Source organism: Staurois parvus, unplaced genomic scaffold (genome assembly GCF_062004578.1).
Source record: "Staurois parvus isolate SC_StPar_1 unplaced genomic scaffold, SC_StPar_1.0 ptg000218l, whole genome shotgun sequence".
NCBI lineage: Eukaryota > Metazoa > Chordata > Amphibia > Anura > Ranidae > Staurois > Staurois parvus.
Genome location: NW_028318014.1, coordinates 6,169,945 through 6,185,932, shown reverse-complemented (window position 1 = coordinate 6,185,932; position 15,988 = coordinate 6,169,945). Strand labels below are relative to the sequence as shown.

The 15,988-nt window shown below is 47.3% G+C and overlaps 1 protein-coding gene across 8 annotated transcripts in view; it reads right to left on the bottom strand.

The window, feature by feature from the left end:
* Window positions 1-15,988, bottom strand: part of MCTP1 (multiple C2 and transmembrane domain containing 1) — a 916,692-nt gene that overhangs the window by 513,479 nt on the left and 387,225 nt on the right. For all 8 annotated transcript variants that reach the window (XM_089679152.1, XM_089679154.1, XM_089679155.1 and 5 more), the window contains exon 3: window positions 1,953-2,095. In XM_089679152.1, the coding sequence (XP_089535278.1) occupies window positions 1,953-2,095 (143 nt within the window). The remainder of the gene's footprint in view (window positions 1-1,952; window positions 2,096-15,988) is intronic.

Sequence of the window (15,988 nt, the reverse complement as noted above, 5' to 3'; positions counted from 1 at the left end):
ACATGTTTTACAACACCCCCCAACCACTGCTGCAGTGTCAGGGGTTGCAGTGGCGATTCTGCCCCATGCTACAGGGGGCCCATGCAGCCTGTCACATTCTGTTTTACACTTGGACAGAAGGGGTGGCATGGGCAGCATAAACAGGGACCAATCCCCTCCATTTTCCTCCTGCAACCACTGAAAGCTGGCTTCTCCTCCTCTTCCTCATGCGGGCATTCGGCTGCGGGAGGAAAATGTTCATGATATTATTCAAAATAAAAAAAATCGAAATTCTAAATCATTTCATTTCATTGTGGCCCGTGATTGGTTACCAAATCACTTAAGTGACCCTCTCACTTCAAAAGGTTGAACCCCTGAACTACAGTATAGTAAAATGATAAATGTTTTGCAGAGTGTGCATGATAAAGACTTGTTCATTCTACAGTTATTTCAACTAAATCAACCAGACTGCACTCAAGCCAATAGGGTTGATTTACTAAAGACAAATATACTGTGTACTCTGCAAGTGCAGCTACTCCAGAGCTTAGTAAATGAGATAAAGTTCTGCTGAATTCCATCATCCAGTCATGTGCATTTAAAAAATATGTTTTTTTTTAATTTTCTTTGCATGTGATTGGGTATTCTTTGCAAAGTGAAGCTTTACCTCATTTACTAAGCTCTGGAGCAACTGCACTTGCAGAGTGCAACTGTTCTTGCAAAGTGCACAATCTATTTGCCTTTAATAAATCAAACCCAATGTATGCAGCATAACCATCGAAAAAGTCTATGGTGTTTACACAGTCATGTATTCCCATGTAATCAGGGGTGTAATCAGGTGAGCAGAGAGGATCAGGGCAGAGTGTTCTGTACTGGAAGGAGTTCTGCTGAGGGATCTAAAGATCAGAAAAGTAAATAGTCCTGAATGTATATTTGTCCCAGGTCACTGTTTCAGAAGATTGAAGCAAGAGAGTCAATAGCCAGGCACCTAGCATTGTCAGAAACATAGCTCAGCAATGAAAGCCATCATTATTCTCTCACAACAGGATTCCTTGAACCTTATATTTCCTTTCCTTAAGGCTTGGTTCACACTGATGCAATGCAGGAAACACATAGGAATTACTGCTCTTCCAGCAATGCACCACACAGCAGTTTCTCATGTGATCTGCTGCAGGTGTCAATTAAAAGTTAACTACACCCCAAAATTAGAGTGGTATACTGTCAGATTAGGGCAGCATAGTGGCAGGTTAAAGCTGTATAGTGACAGGTTACGGTTGGCTTTGGGGGGGGGGGGGGGCACAACTCAAATTTGAGGGGGTACAGCCCATTCCAGCATCCCCCTAGATCTGGCCATGCTCATTAGGTGAATCACTTTATTTGTCCTGGTGATTAGCATCACCAGAAGATGAGGGCCACTCCAAACGTTTGAGCTGTCACCAGAACAGGAACAGAGGGGATGATCTTCCAATGGAGACACTTGTTCCAGTGACTGGTGTCTATGAGGACATTTGCCTAAAACAGAAAGTGAAAGTAAATTGTCCCATTTGGGCACAGATGGCAAAAAAACTAAAATGGGTTAGTCCATTTAATAACGTAAAAAAATAAAAGTTTTGACTTTAGATATAGATTAATTTAAGTAGAGCAGAACACATAAGTTACAACTCCACCTTTCGTTTGCTGCATACTGAAGTTCAACAGATCTCAGTCTATAATGATTTTTAGCAATATTTAGAACTTTGTCTTAGAATTCAGAGGATAACCACTTAATCTAATTGTCTTTAACTAGATTTAGCATCAACTATTTATCATCAGCAGATGCCCACTGTCTCATTCCTCTCTGGTTTCCCTTCACTAGTGTTCTTTTCTAAATAAGCAGTGTCTTCCACCCTTACATGCCTACGGCCACATTTAGGGTTTTCAAGTCAAACCAATATTTCTAAATATTTTATAACAGCTTAGAAAACACCACATCCTACCTTGACATATAGAGGTTCCTTCAGATTGTCAATGAGCAGAGAAACTTTTTCTTCCCAAACAGGATTAAGGTTCTTGTGTATTGTTTTACTTCGAAAAACTTCCTTTCCTCCAATCTTGAACTTGACATATGGATCACTTGTCCCTTAAAGAAACAAAACCATGACAGTCAAAACATAGTGGTTCATAAACACAAATGAGAACATGTTTAGCTAATGCAACTGATCCAGTTCTTCAGCTGCCAACTAGTGTAGCTATGCCTCATGCCCTTTACAGGTGGAACTTCTATATACTTTTACATGTCTACAGGGAAAGAGCGGTTTGCAAGGTACAAGCAAATTCTCTTCAAATCAAAGAGTTGTTGATGACAGACAACTTGGACAGTTTAGGCCCCTGGCTTTAATCTGGCTTCACCTGCAGCATGCTTGCCCTAAATAATTGAATAAAAAAGTACTGCTGAAGCTAGACCAAAAAAAAAGACACACGCATGCCAAAATATGAGATTAGCTGTTTTTTGCAATGTAAATGTAAGCACACATCAAATTCATTGCTTACATAAAAATATACCTTTAGGCCCCTTTCAAATGAAGGGTTTGGTCAGGTGGACCTGACTGAATGGTCTATTCACCCCTATAAACCAGAAAATGTAAACGGACTTGTGTTTATTTACACCAGCCTACCTCCAATCCAAACACAGAAGGGGATTTGTCCTCCTCCATCTAAGCAGTTCGGATCAGAGGGCAGTTAGGTGTAAACAAACAATGGAGTCCATTTACTACTGTTGGGCCATAAAGCAGAGAACTCTATGTCCTTGTCTTCTTTGCAACTGAGTAGACACAGCCCTGTCATTTGCCTGCTCTGATCAGCAGGGAATCAGTACACAGATCCCCTGCTTGTCTAAACAGAGTCCTACACTTCAAGAATGTGAACATCAAAAGCATTGAAAATCATGTTTCAGATGTGATAAAAGTTATAATGCAACAAACTTCAAACATTTAAATATGGCCTATTCAAAAATGAAGTAATGGAATGAATTAAGAAAATAGCATATAGGGGGGTGGGCAGAAATGGATGTGTACATGCTGGTTACCAAGCCATGTTCCAAACACACCGGGGTTCTTCAGGGCTATACGAGACAGTGTGGGTGGGATCACTCACCCTGCACATGGGGTACCTTTCAGTGCTCATGCTCATCAATGCCCTGGGACAAGGCAGCAGTCGCATTCAGGTAAAATCAACCTTAAGGCAGGCCCCTGACTTAGAGATGAGCCATGTACTGAACATGTATGCGAGTCCCAGCTAAACGTGTCATCCTGTGTCACCACACACCTCGTTGCAACTTTTGCATTTAGGAGGGCCACCACTGAGCCTATACAGATCCCACCCATCCAGTGTACCTCTCTCACCTCATTCCCAGTGACAGAATGGGGTTCCGCCGCACACCTAGCACAGACCTCATGCATGCACACAACTCCTTATTCTCCCGTAACACTGATCTGCTCCTACTTGTTATGGGAGACGGACTGCTAGGGAGGTAGCCAAAAGCAGCAACCCCTTCGCTACCGGAGAACACCTCAACATGTAGCACGCTTCACGACAGACTGCCATATTCACTTAAAAACAGACTTTTGGTTACCTGTAGTAACTACTCTCTTCACTCCAATGCTGAGATAACCTTGTGCAATTGACTTACTTTATACCCCGTATGTGCACTACTGACCCAAGCAGTGTAGTGTAAGTGCCGTGTGACCATCATGCACCCCTTTAGTAACTTCAGTCCAGTCTCAGGAAACAGTTAAAGAACTTTACTGAAAGTTTCGGCAGCCTTACAGGTTAAGTGCAAATGTAGTTCAATGCATTCATCCCCAACTAGCTACTCTAGAGTGTGGTTGCGCAGGCAAACCTTGCAGAGGTGAGAGTTCATTACTTGGTGTAACAAGCGTACACACAGAGATGGATGCGGTTCAACCATTTTGGCTTCAACCTCCATCTTGGCAAAGGGGTTAACCATCCTGACAAACATATTTACCCCTCATTCTCCCCCTCCTTCTCTGAGAGTCACAGCGACATTTAGCCAGTGTGTATGTGTGTTAGGAGTGTCACAGGAGGCCAAGGCCCAGCAGGGGGCTAGGAGCTATAAAGTCCCCAAGGGAGCTGGGGCCTAGCTGTCTAAAGAACCTGTGCAATGTAACACCTCGTAAAAGATAAGGCAAGCTTTCCCAGGAGTTCAAAGAACATGCCCAGGAAAGACAACCATATAACCTTTGTTAAAATCCATTTTTCCCCTGTCTCATATCTTGGAATATGAGAGACTTACATAAAAACCGGACATATAGTCAGATTGGCTAAAAGGAGATGAACATTTTGGTAGGTCACTCGCCTTGTCTCGAATACATAGGAAAGCCAAAAAGTAGATCTCGTGAACCGTTCAGTGTATAATTTCATAATTCATATCTAATCAATCCTCAGACGTGTCTGCATAATAATCTACCCGTGGGTGGAATGTCACTTGTGCAGATGGAAAGTTATGGGCCAAAATATGAGTTAAGAGATGATGGCTCTAGTTGAGGTATCTGCCCAGACCTCCACGCCGTAAACGGGGTATTGGTCCTTGACTTCAGAAACACCCCCTCTAGGGAACTACAAATTGGGCTGTAGAAGACGTCTCCATTTTAACATCAGTACCACCTGGGGAGCCCCGTGCCCTTTTGCTCTGAAACTTGGATCTGCTAACCCAGGACTTTGGCAAGTACCTTAACCCTTTCATCTCTCTCTGATATCTCTTTGCTGTGCTGTTGGTCTCTGTATATTTATATATATATATATTAGTTACATCTTTTTCTGTAAATATTTTTATTGCACCCATTTGACCTTTTAGTAATAAATCTTTCCTTCTGAAAGTGTTGAATTGTTTCTATAGCTCTTAGTTGTAATTTACGAATTCCTGCGGTGACCGTTTTATACAGACGATTATCTCAACCATTATAGTGTTATAGCTGATATCGCCAAGTTTCTTCTTTCTCTGTACAAAAAGGAGGTGGTGGCAGTGTGAAGGGTTATTTACGTAATTAACCTGACCCAGTAACAATCGCATTCAGGCTGCCGATGCATCGATTGTGGTCCAATTAAACCTCTTCTACGTCCTCACCACAAAAATCATCGTTTGAACTTTGCAAGTGAACATATAGACAAGCCTGATGCATTTTGAAAACAAGTTCTGTGGACCGATGAGGTTAAAATTGAACTTTTTGGCCGGAATGAGCAAAGGTACGTTTGGAGAAGAAGGGGAATTTAATGAAAAGAACCTCTGTCCAACTGTTAAGCATGGGGTTGGATCAATCATGCTTTGGGGTTGTGTTGCAGCCAGTGGCACAGGGAACATCTCACGAGTAGAAGGAAAAATGGATTCAATAACATTTCAGCAAATTGTGGATGGTAACTTGATGCCATCTGTGAAAAGCTGAAGTTAAAGAGAGGATGGCTTCTACAAATGGATAATGATCCTAAACACACCTCGAAATCACGGGAAATTACATCAAGAGGCGTAAACTGAAGGTTTTGCCATGGCCTTCACAATCTCCTGACCTCAACATAATTGAAAATCTATGGATAGACCTTAAAAGAGCAGTGCGTGACAGACAGCCCAGAAATCTCAAAGTACTGAAAGACTTTTGTAAGGAAGAATGGACAAAGATACCTCAAACAAGAATTGAAAGACTCTTGGCTGGCTACAAAAAGCGTTTACAAGCTGTGATACTTGCCAAAGGGGGCAGTACAAGATATTAACTCTGCAGGGTGCCCAAACTTTTGCAGACGCCATTTTTTTGTTTTCTGTTATTTTGAAAGTGTAAATGATGGAAATAAAATCTAACTTTTGTTGACATATGTGCCTCACGGAGAATGGACGTCGGTCGCAAAACCCGTGAAGATTTGATTCGGAATCTACAGGAGCATGATAGCCGAGCAGATTAGAACTCGGGGGAACTTGGGTCCCACTACCTAGATTCCCAGTGGCTCAGAGACTGCCTCGCAGGATGGGCATACAGAGACTGACACTGGAGGATCACCGAATGGTATTGTCACACCACCGCCTGGGCCGGCCAGCACTGGAGTGCCTGTAACCACCAGAGACTCTTCTCAGATGCAGGAAGCCCTGAAACGCCTCATGGAAACAGATCTTGAGGCATACCTGCGGTTCCTTGAACGCCAGGCTGACAGAGAAACTGCCGAACGCCAGGCTGACAGAGAGGTGGCGGAATGCAAAGCAGCGGCTGACAGAGAGGAACACCAGAGGGAAGCTGATCGTCGACACGAGCTGGAGATGACAAGGCTCCAGCAGCAGCAGCAGCGACAGGGTTAGAACCTCGGGTCCTTAGAGCACAGGGACGCGTCTCTGGCCATGGGCCCAGCTAAGTTTCCAGTGATGGAAAAAGATAGTGACATTGACACTTACTTACTGTCATTTGAGAAAAAGTGCCGTCAGTACCATGTGCCCTCAACTCAATGGGCTTGGTACCTGACACCAGGGCTACGAGGTAAGGCCATGGATACGTTTGTTGAAAATGCCAGAGGGGCAGGACGACGATTATGAAGCTTTAAAAGATGCCATCATCCGGAAGTACCAGATGACCCCGGAAGTGTACCGCAAGCGGTTCAGGTCCATGCAGAAGGGACCTGGGGACTCTTACACGGATGTGGCGAGTCGCTTATGCACAACATTCTGACAGTGGACTAAGGGAGTGAAAGCTGACTCCTACGAGTCTTTGAAAGATCTCATGATACGAGATGAACTTCTGCACATCTGCCCGGCTGACGTCAGACAGTTTGTCTTGGAGAGAGAGCCAGCATCTACTAAAGCTGCAACGGATTTGGCGGATACCTACGTTCATAGGCGAGTGTCTGACCATTGCAAGGCTCTTCTGAACGGCTGGAAAGGGGGGAAAATCGCCCCTAGCAACCCCTCCTACATCGGTGAGTCAAGCTTCCCCTCCGCCCACACCTGCAGCACTTGGAGCCAAGCCATCCCTGCCTGACAACTGCAGATGTTTCACCTGTGGGAAAGCCGGACATCTCAGGATGCAGTGTCCTGAGCAGAAGCAGACGACATCATCTGGCGAGCCGGCCAGCATCTCTTCTTCCGTGCTGTTTGTCCGCAGGAAGATGCTGGTAACCCCCGCAAACTTGCAGCCAGTCACTGTGGGCAACTGGTCTGTAACTGGTTTCCGGGACACCAGGGCAGAAGTCACCTTGATCCGGCCAGAGGTGATTGAGCAAAGGAACCTAATCCCAGGAAAGTTCCTTACCCTCACAGGAGTTGGGGGAACCCGTTCACGCATACCCTGTGCAAAGGTATTCATAGATTGGGGTGCGGGAAGGGGGATGAGGGAGGTGGGGGTCTCAGATAAAATTCCCACACCTGTTTTATTGGATGCTGATCTAGGCACTCTGGTTTCCTATTATGCCCCTGCCGAGAATACCCGGAAGGGCCCCCTGGAACTCTCTGGACCTGCCAAGGTACTGTGTGCAGATGTTGGGGTAATGTCTGGGCAACCTGTGGATGGACAGAGGGAGGGGGCTGGGAATGGAGTGGGGCTACAGGATTCTCCATTAGCTGGAGAACGAGAAGAAATCCCCTTGCCTGGGGAGGTATCGAACTCATGTGTCATTGATATTATAAACGTAATTGTTGATAATGATAATGATGATGATGACACTGTTATTGATAATATCAGTAATGTTGATGAGAATGTTGGTAATGCTAACGATGATTATGATGGTCATTGTGAAACAAATGATGCATTTTCAGTGTTGGGGGTCACCCACAGTGCTGCGAAGGGGGCAGAGGTACAATCTCTGGGGGCAGAGCAAGGGGATGGTCTGGATAGGCCTGTTCATTGCCCAGGCCCAAAAGATTGTGCCTTGATAAGTGCCCAGCCGTTGGCCTTGCATGGTACTGGGCAGCCGGCTGGGACTTGTAGTTCCACGCATAAGGCAGCACTGAAAAGCAATCCACAAAGGAACTTCAGAGGCCAGCTAGCTGTGAGCTGCCCTGCTGAGAAGGGTAAACAACAACTGGCTGGACCTTGTAGTACCACATGCAGGCCAGCACTGGAAAGCCATTCACACAGGGATTTCAGCCTCTGGCTAGATGTGCACTTCCCTGCTGGGAAAAGTAGACAAAGGCCTGACAGGGAAGATGGAAGGAATGGCCTATCCGCAGGGGGCTGGAAGCCTGAAAGCATGTCATCTGATCTGACCTGTCATGGTGTGTCATCAGGCAGACAAACATGTGTCCTAGGCAGTGACAGCACACCTGGATTGGAAACGCGAGGGATCTCCTTGGAGGTGGTCATCGGATCTCAGAGAGGGGGCTGCGACCCTCAGCTCCACTCACCTCTCCATTCAGGTACAGGAGCTGCTGGCAATGCCTATGATCGATGGTGTCTGGGTTCTGGGAAACCCGGGGAGAGCTCACCGTGCAGTTCAGGAGTTAGACGGCAGAGTGTATGCCTCCCTCCTGCCTTCCGCCAACCTCACCTCCCAGGAGGTGCAGGCTGAATGGGCCACAGAGACAGAGGGAATGGCGCATTCAGGGGTCCAGGGGTCCGCTCGAGTCTGGGCATCCCCGGTAGTCTCAATCCCCAAACAGGATCAGATGACCAGGCTTTTTGAGGACCTTGGAAAACTGAGCGCCAGCCCTGTGGGTGTGGCACACCCCATGCCCAGGGGCCATGAGGTAATGAAGCATCTGGAAGGTGCCCGCTGTTTAACCATCATGGACCTGAGCAGGGGGTATGGGCCACCATCTCTAACCCAGGAGGCTCAGGACGAGCCAGCCTTCACTACCCCATGTGGCTTGCCTGAATCCACGGGAGAGCTAGTTGGGGTTGAGAATGCACCAACCGCCTCTCCAGGGGTCAGGAATGACCTGCAATGCGGAGTGGAACTGGGTGCAGTTGCCCACTTTAGGGGCCTTACGGTGTTCGGCCCTGTCTGGGAAGAGCAACTTGGGCCCCTGACGCTAGTCATGAGCCAACTGCCCATGCCTAGTCTGACAGTCGAGAAGGGTTAGAGGGGCATGTAAGTGGTTCAGCTTTGGAAACTACCAGTAGGAAGAGACCTCCAGAGGTCTGGGCATGGGGAGACTGAGGCGGTTGTGGCCTGGCCTACTCCCCAGGCCAAAAAGCAGGTTACGTCAGTCGTGGGTGCAGCTGGCTATGGTAAGACACCTGGGTGCAACTATCATGGCTCAGCTGGACCTGCGACTGACCTAGCAGACAGGAAACTGGAGGAACTGGTGTCCTGGATGCTAGCAGGTAACGAGGACTGTTCCTCTTGGATGAAGGTACCTGTGGACACATCTGGGAGGCGAGTTCCAGAATTCGCCTGTCCAGTTCCGGTGCACACAGGCGCCACTACCTTCGGGCCAGATGTAGTCCTAGGCCTGAGGAAATCTCCTTCTCTACCTTGACAAGAAGCTACTGTGGCAGTACGGTACCCTGCCACGATGGAAATCATGATGGACACCCAGGATTCTCAACTATACAGGTTGAGGGGCTCCAGGCAGATCTCATAATGCAGAGGAAACTGGTTTATCAGTTTCCTCTTTGGTTTGTAAAGCCTGTTTTGGGACCTGTAGCCTGGAGATTTCTTAGAGATTTGGGAGGGATGAAATCTCCAATCCTGGGCCCATATTTTGGGAGCAGCCAGCGTGCTGATTGCACAGGTGTGTGCAGGCCTTTTAGGGGAGGCCAGGCCATGATTCTGGTCTCCACCCCGGCAGATAGGAGTCAGGAGAGCTCCACCCCGGCAGATAGGAGTCAGGAGAGCTCCACCCCGGCAGATAGGAGTCAGGAGGGCTCCACCCCGGCAGATGGGAGGTCTCTGCCTTGGAGTCAGGTGGAAGCCAGACTAGCTGTGTGCTAGTGCCATATTTTGGGAAGACTCTGCAGGAGACAGAGTTAAAACTGTGTACAAGCCAGGAGGCTGAATACTGTTAATTTGATTGATGGTGGATACCCCTGCGTGGGAAGCATTTTTGTTGAACTTTCTTGTAAATAAAATTGGGCAAAAAGGCCCTTAAAAAGAAGCGAGTTGCTGTGTGCTTGGAAGAAGCTCTACCATTTGAAGCGAGTTCCCACATATGGTGGAGGATGCGGGCAGAACTAGAGATCCCAGCAAGGAAGTAAGTTCATGTGTTGAACTGTGTTTGGTGCATGAGTCTGCACTATCTGTGTGTGCAGGTGAGGAGATCCTGCAAGAGAAAAGGAACTTGCCTTAAAGAGACAGTGCTCCATTGTGTACCAGGACTGTGCAAAATTGTTGTGGAGTGACTGCAAAGATGGGGCGGTCAAAACTCAAAAAAGAAGCAAGATTTTCTAAAATGAGAGACAGAGCCCTGTGGCTGGATGGGTTGTTACCACCAGAACAAGCCCCATACATGGCTGCACAGAGGTTGCCACAGTGGGAAGTGCATGCTGTTGCCCCTAGCAACGCTGGTGAAAGGAAACCCGTTTTCTGTGTGCAGAGTACTAAGCCTGAAAGAGGATGCAGTGTTGGAAGTTCGGCTAAGATACTGCCGCAAGAGCGCTGTTTGCGGTGCAGTGAATGGGGGCACACTGTCTCCAAGTGCCCTTTATCCCAGCTTCCACTGCAAGGTGGCACAACCAGACAAAGGTCTGGGTATGCAATTGGGAAGCCTGCTTGGAGTTCCAGGAAGGAGCAGCAGGTTGCCCAAAAGTTTCAGAAGAATGTGGTTGCCCATAGCAACACATGTGACTTCAGACCTGCGGACCCTGTGAGAAAAGTGTCGTCTGCAGAGGATTGTGGCAACGCAGAGATGAGAGTTCAACGCATCTGGAGGAACCCACAAAGTTCAGCTGGGAGAGTGCCATCTCCCATAGCAACAGGAGAAAACCTGCCAACCAGGAGAAAGGGCTACAAGGGAGATGTGGTTCCGTGTCCCAAGAAGGTTATCTGTGGAACCATACCCTGCCTGCAATGTGGTCAGTTTGGGCATGGTATCTTTACCTGCCCTAGATTATGGAATACCACTGATGAGGGTGTTACTGGGCAAAAGTCTTCATCTGCAAGCCCAGATTCGTGTTTAAAAATGTTGGCAGCTACCCCTAGCAACAGGGATATGGTGTTACCTGCAGGGGGTGTAAGTTGGGCCGGAATGGCTGCAGTGTTGCCCCGTGACCACATGGGGAAGTCAGTCTGTGGAGACACCACAGAGGAGAGACTACGCACTCAAGTGAAGGCTATGACACCTGCTTCAGGAAATGGTAAGACTGTTTCAGGTTGTGGAACTGAGTCCAAGGAAGTGAGAGTGTGTCCTTGAGGGAGTTCCACAATACAGATGGACATGGACTGGCTGCTGTGTGCTACCCTGAGTAGTGGGGAGGCACAGGGAACAGCCCAACGATCAGTAGGACTAAATATGGAAAAGGACATGGGGACTCTGCAGGTGCCTGCTATAATCCAGCAGAAGGCTGGGGAAGGTAAACTAGGGGTGACCAAAACTGTCATGGCACCGTGTTCCCTAGTGAGAGATGCTGCAGAGATGCCCAGGGAAACCTCCAAGGAGCCCGCAGTGACAGAGCAGAGGATTTCCCAGGTCAGCTATGGAGCTAAAACTGAAAATAGTGCCCCTTTAAAGAGAGAGAGTGCTGTGAGGCATGGTTCACAGGCTGCTCAGCTGGGTAATAGCCAGGGATTACCTGCAAAAGCCGCAGTCATGTCTATAGGTAATGAGAATGCTGATGGTCATGCCGACAAAAGTGTTACTGTTGGTAAATGTAAGGTTATGGTTGGTGATGAGCTAGCACAGCTCACTAAAGATAACAGTGTTGACGTGAATATGATTGAAGATATGTTGTTGCCCTTTGCAACAGTATCCAAGGCTGCAAAGGTGTCCATGGAAACTTCCTGGGAGCTCTGTGTGTTGGAGCCAACAGGTTGCCTTGGACAACTATGGTGCTGCTCTGGACAAGAGAGTACTTGATGATTTAAATGCTAAAACTGAAATATTTGAAAATGCTCATGGTGATAATGGGTTAATGGAGTCTGTCAGTACTGACAATATGTATGGAAGTGTTCCTGAGTTGAATGAAGCGCCATCAGAGCACGGTGGTGAGGGTGTGGTATTGCAACCTGTTGAGGTTAAAAATTTAGTGCCACAGTTTTGCTTGAACAAAAGTGATATATGTGATGTGTCTGCTGAGCCACTCTGTCCTGTGTCTCCTCCTGCAGTTGATGGAGTACTGCGTAGTACCTCTGATTGGAGCGCAGAGAAAGTAGACTGGGACAGATGGGCTGAAAACCTGTTGGCTTTGTTGAAAGGGACCTCTGCTTCCAACAGTGGAGTGGACACGACTTCTGCTGTGCTAAATGGAGGGACTGCAGAGAAGCTTATAGACAAGGGCACACTTGCTGTTGCTGCAGATGGTCTTCCTCCCAATATGGACGGGCCAAGTGAGATTGAGCACATAGCAGAGATCGTGCCCACAAACCACAAAGGATCCAATGGTGTGGGAATGAATAGTGTGATCCCAAATGAGCCAGTGTTGGTGGAAGTGTCAGATAGCACAAATCAAGTGATTGGGGTCAGTAAACCAAATGTGGAATTATGTGATGACGGTCGGGTGTCAGGACAGTTGCTGGAAGAGGTTCAGGTGCCAGTGGAGCTGGTGGATAGCGACGTTGCCATGGGAGACAACCACTCCACGCTGTGCACTTGGTCTCCAGACACTGCCCTGCCAAACACGGAAATGAGTTCTGACAAAGGTGTGGATGTTTCTGACCATGAGGAAAAATGCAAGACCCTTGTAAATGTTGATATTTATTATGATGAGGAAAAGTACGAGGCACTGGTAAATGTCGATCATTTAGTTTCTGTGGGTGACCATAAACCTAATGATGGACCTGATGGTCATGTGGACATGCCTGCTAATAACCCTGAAACATGTGATGTGGTGGGTAATGATGTGGTAGACACAGCTGAGCTAAAAGCTGCAGTTGAATTAGGCCCCCTACAGGTTCAGGAGGGTGCTCTGGGAAGAGAAACTTTAAATGGCATATCTGCCCTGAAGGAAAACTTTAAGGAAGTGGATTATTTAAAGAGGTCCTCTGACATAAAAACATCTGAAGCGCAAGACAATCGGTCTGTCCTTCAGGAGGAGAGTAGGACATTGCTGTCGTCTGAACATGTCAGTGACCAAAGGAAGCATGCAGTGTACGGGGGGAAACCAACCGAGCTAGGTTTTGTCAGTAAGAAGATGCATGTACTGTACATAGAATGCAGAGAGGGACTAAGGTAACCCCACACTTTTTGAGCTTAAAAGCGTGACCCCTTAAAATGTAAAGGGAAACCGGCAGTTGAGAGTGCAGCATAGCTTTAATGTTGTCCGACACCTAAAACTCAGGCGTCACCCTCATCCTCAGAAAGGTACCAAGTTTTGGAAGTCCCTTAATGGGAAGGTGACTTGGGTGGCCCCAAGGAAAATAGAGAGGCAACGCTTTTGGAAGCGTACCCATAAAAAGGCACAGTGTCTTTATAGAGCCCAAGTCCGTGTAGTAGGAGAACACAGGGAAAGTCGCTTCATAAGACAGGAAGGAAATTTTCCCTTTGAAAGCAATGTCAGTCAGGATTGGGCTCATATGGGTGAGAGCTGGCACAGAGGTGCCAAATTAAAGAGTTTGGGCTTGTGTGTTCTGCCCCCTACGGGATCAAAACAAAGGGGGGGGGATATGTGGCAGTACGGTATCCTGCCACGATGGAAATCATGATGGACACCCAGGATTCTCAACTATACAGGTTGAGGGGCTCCAGGCAGATCTCATAATGCAGAGGAAACTGGTTTATCAGTTTCCTCTTTGGTTTGTAAAGCCTGTTTTGGGACCTGTAGCCTGGAGATTTCTTAGAGATTTGGGAGGGATGAAATCTCCAATCCTGGGCCCATATTTTGGGAGCAGCCAGCGTGCTGATTGCACAGGTGTGTGCAGGACTTTTAGGGGAGGCCAGGCCATGATTCTGGTCTCCACCCCGGCAGATAGGAGTCAGGAGAGCTCCACCCCGGCAGATAGGAGTCAGGAGAGCTCCACCCCGGCAGATAGGAGTCAGGAGGGCTCCACCCCGGCAGATGGGAGGTCTCTGCCTTGGAGTCAGGTGGAAGCCAGACTAGCTGTGTGCTAGTGCCATATTTTGGGAAGACTCTGCAGGAGACAGAGTTAAAACTGTGTACAAGCCAGGAGGCTGAATACTGTTAATTTGATTGATGGTGGATACCCCTGCGTGGGAAGCATTTTTGTTGAACTTTCTTGTAAATAAAATTGGGCAAAAAGGCCCTTAAAAAGAAGCGAGTTGCTGTGTGCTTGGAAGAAGCTCTACCATTTGAAGCGAGTTCCCACACTACATATTAATATGTTAGCAGATGATACCTCTGAGCCGAAGTGTTTTGTGAACAGGCAGGCACCCTGGCAGTCGCCACGGTATTCTGATAGCCACAGCCGCTTGGTGCTCACCAGTGACCACTCACCTGGTTGGCACAGCAGTGTTGCCGGGGAGAACAGCTTCCTTTTCAGACGAAACCTGGGTCTCCCGCAGTGGATATCACCCCAAGGTGAACCCCAGGGCACAGTGGCTCTGTGCCCTGGTCAGGCAGAAGTGGGTTGCGTCAGGAGGGAAATTGCAGTCCCCTCCAATGCAACCACCTGAGGGGTGAGGTGTAACAATCGTACACACAGAGATGGATGCGGTTCAACCATTTTGGCTTCAACCTCCATCTTGGCAAAGGGTTTAATCATCCTGACAAACATATTTCCCCCTCATTCTCCCCCTCCCTCTCTGAGAGTCACAGCGACATTTGGCCAGTGTGTATGTGTGTTAGGAGTGTCACAGGAGGCCGGGGCCCAGCAGGGGGCTAGGAGCTAGGGCCTAGCTGTCCAAAGAACCTGTGCAATGTAACACCTCGTATAAGATAAGGCAAGCTTTCCCAGGAGTTCAAAGAACATTCCCAGGAAACATGACCAGATAACCTTTGTTAAAATCCATTTTTCCCCTATGTCTTATCTTGGAATATGAGAGACTTACATAAAAACCGGACATATCGTCAGATTGGCTAAGAGGAGACAAACATTTTGGTAGGTCTCTCGCCTTGTCTCGAATACATAGGAAAGCCGAAAAGTAGATCTCGTGAACCGTTCAGTGTATAATTTCATAATTCATATCTAATCAATCCACAGACGTGTCTGCATAATAATCTACCTGCGGGTGGAATGTCACTTGTGCAGATGGAAAGTTATAGGCCAAAATATGAGTTAAGAGAGATTTTGGCTCTAGTTGAGGTATCCACCCAGACCTCCACGCCCTAAACGGGGTATTGGTCCTTGACTTCAGAGACACCCCCTGCTGGGGAACTACAAATTGGGCTGTCAGGCCTAAGAGAAAGAAGTTGAAGACATCTCCCATTTTAACATCAGTACCACCTGGGGAGACCCGTGCCCTTTTGCTCTGAAACTTGGATCTGCTAACCCAGGACTTTGGCAAGTACCTTAACCGTTTCACCTCTCTCTGATATCTCTTTGCTGTGCTGTTGGTCTCTGTATATTTATATATATACAGTATATATCTTAGTTACATCTTTTTCGGTAAATATTTTTATTGCATCTGTTTGACCGTTTAGTAATAAATCTTTCCTTCTGAAAGTGTTGAACTGTTTCTATAGCTATTAATTGCAATTTACGAATTCCTGCCTCTAAAAGAGACGCTACTGTGTTTGTTTAACGCTCTGTATAACCGGCCTGCGGTGACCATTTTATACAGACGATTATCTCAACCATTATAGTGTTATAGCTGATATCGCTGAGTTTCCTCTTTCTCTGTACAAAAAGGAGGTGGTGGCAGTGTGAAGGGTTAATTGCGTAATTAACCTGACCCAGTAACAATTGCATTCAGGCTGCCGATGCATCGATTGTGGTCCAATTAACCTGGAAAATCGTTGTGCAGGGTGCAGCTGAGTGTGGCATTGTTACGCAC